Source organism: Bison bison, unplaced genomic scaffold, assembly GCF_000754665.1.
Source record: "Bison bison bison isolate TAMUID 2011002044 unplaced genomic scaffold, Bison_UMD1.0 scf7180017864302, whole genome shotgun sequence".
NCBI classification, from domain to species: Eukaryota; Metazoa; Chordata; class Mammalia; order Artiodactyla; family Bovidae; genus Bison; species Bison bison.
Window position 1 is genome coordinate 338,542 of NW_011494874.1, and position 963 is coordinate 339,504.

The 963-nt window shown below is 66.0% G+C and overlaps 1 protein-coding gene across 1 annotated transcript in view; it reads left to right on the forward strand.

The window, feature by feature from the left end:
* The window catches only part of PPP1R13B (protein phosphatase 1, regulatory subunit 13B), a 43,300-nt gene that overhangs the window by 38,243 nt on the left and 4,094 nt on the right, over window positions 1–963 (forward strand). The window contains exon 13 of the mRNA XM_010851408.1: window positions 506–963. Within this exon, the coding sequence (XP_010849710.1) occupies window positions 506–963 (458 nt within the window). The remainder of the gene's footprint in view (window positions 1–505) is intronic.

The following is a 963-nucleotide window of genomic DNA, read 5'->3' on the forward strand; positions in this document are numbered from 1 at the left end:
CTGGGGAGGCAGGTGTGAGAACGGAGCTCCTGCGTGTGCAGGCTGATGGTGGTTCCTCCTGGGCGGCAGGATCTGGGCCTCAGCGCTGTCTGGGGTCTCCTCAGAGTTCTCCCGTGTGGGCTGCAGGTTCCAGAATCTAGTTTGAGAATCTCCAGGCTTCCCAGGGGGGCCCAGGTGGAAATGCCAGCCCTGACCTGCGGCAGGCTCTGGCCTTGGGGGCGAGGAGCACCAGGGCCCCAGGGGCCCTTTCTTCCTGAGGCGGCCTGTGGTCTTGGCCATGTGGCGCAGCCCCAGGGTCATGTGGCTCTCCTTGGCTAGCAAACAGCGAGTGCCTCTTTACTGTGGGTAGGCTGCTTTGCAGCCTTTTTCTTTTTTGCATCTGAAAAAGCCCTGATTCCGTACACACAATCAAGTAGAGAGTCCCCCTCCCCAGGGAGGAGTTCGCGGTTCCCGTGGCTTTCCTGCGGCCTCTGGCAGGTGCTGAGCGCTGGGCTTGTCTCCCCAGTGTACGGGAAGCCGGTTCTGCCGTCTGGCTCCACGTCCCCGTCCCCGCTGCCCTTCCTGCACGGCTCGCTGGCCCCGGGTGCCACGCAGCCCCCGCCTCCTGGGGAGAGCGCTGAGAAGGAGCCGGAGCCCGAGAGCCCCGCGCCGCCCGGGGATGGGACCGTGGAGAGCCTGCCGCGGCCGCTCAGCCCCACCAAGCTGACGCCCATTGTGCACTCGCCGCTGCGCTACCAGAGTGACGCCGACCTCGAGGCCCTGCGCAGGAAGCTGGCCAACGCGCCGCGGCCCCTGAAGAAGCGCAGCTCCATCACAGAGCCCGAGGGCCCTGGTGGGCCCAACATCCAGAAGCTGCTGTACCAGCGCTTCAACACGCTGGCTGGCGGCATGGAGGGTGCCGCCTTCTACCAGCCCAGCCCCTCACAGGACTTCCTGGGCTCCTTGGCTGATGTGGACAATGGG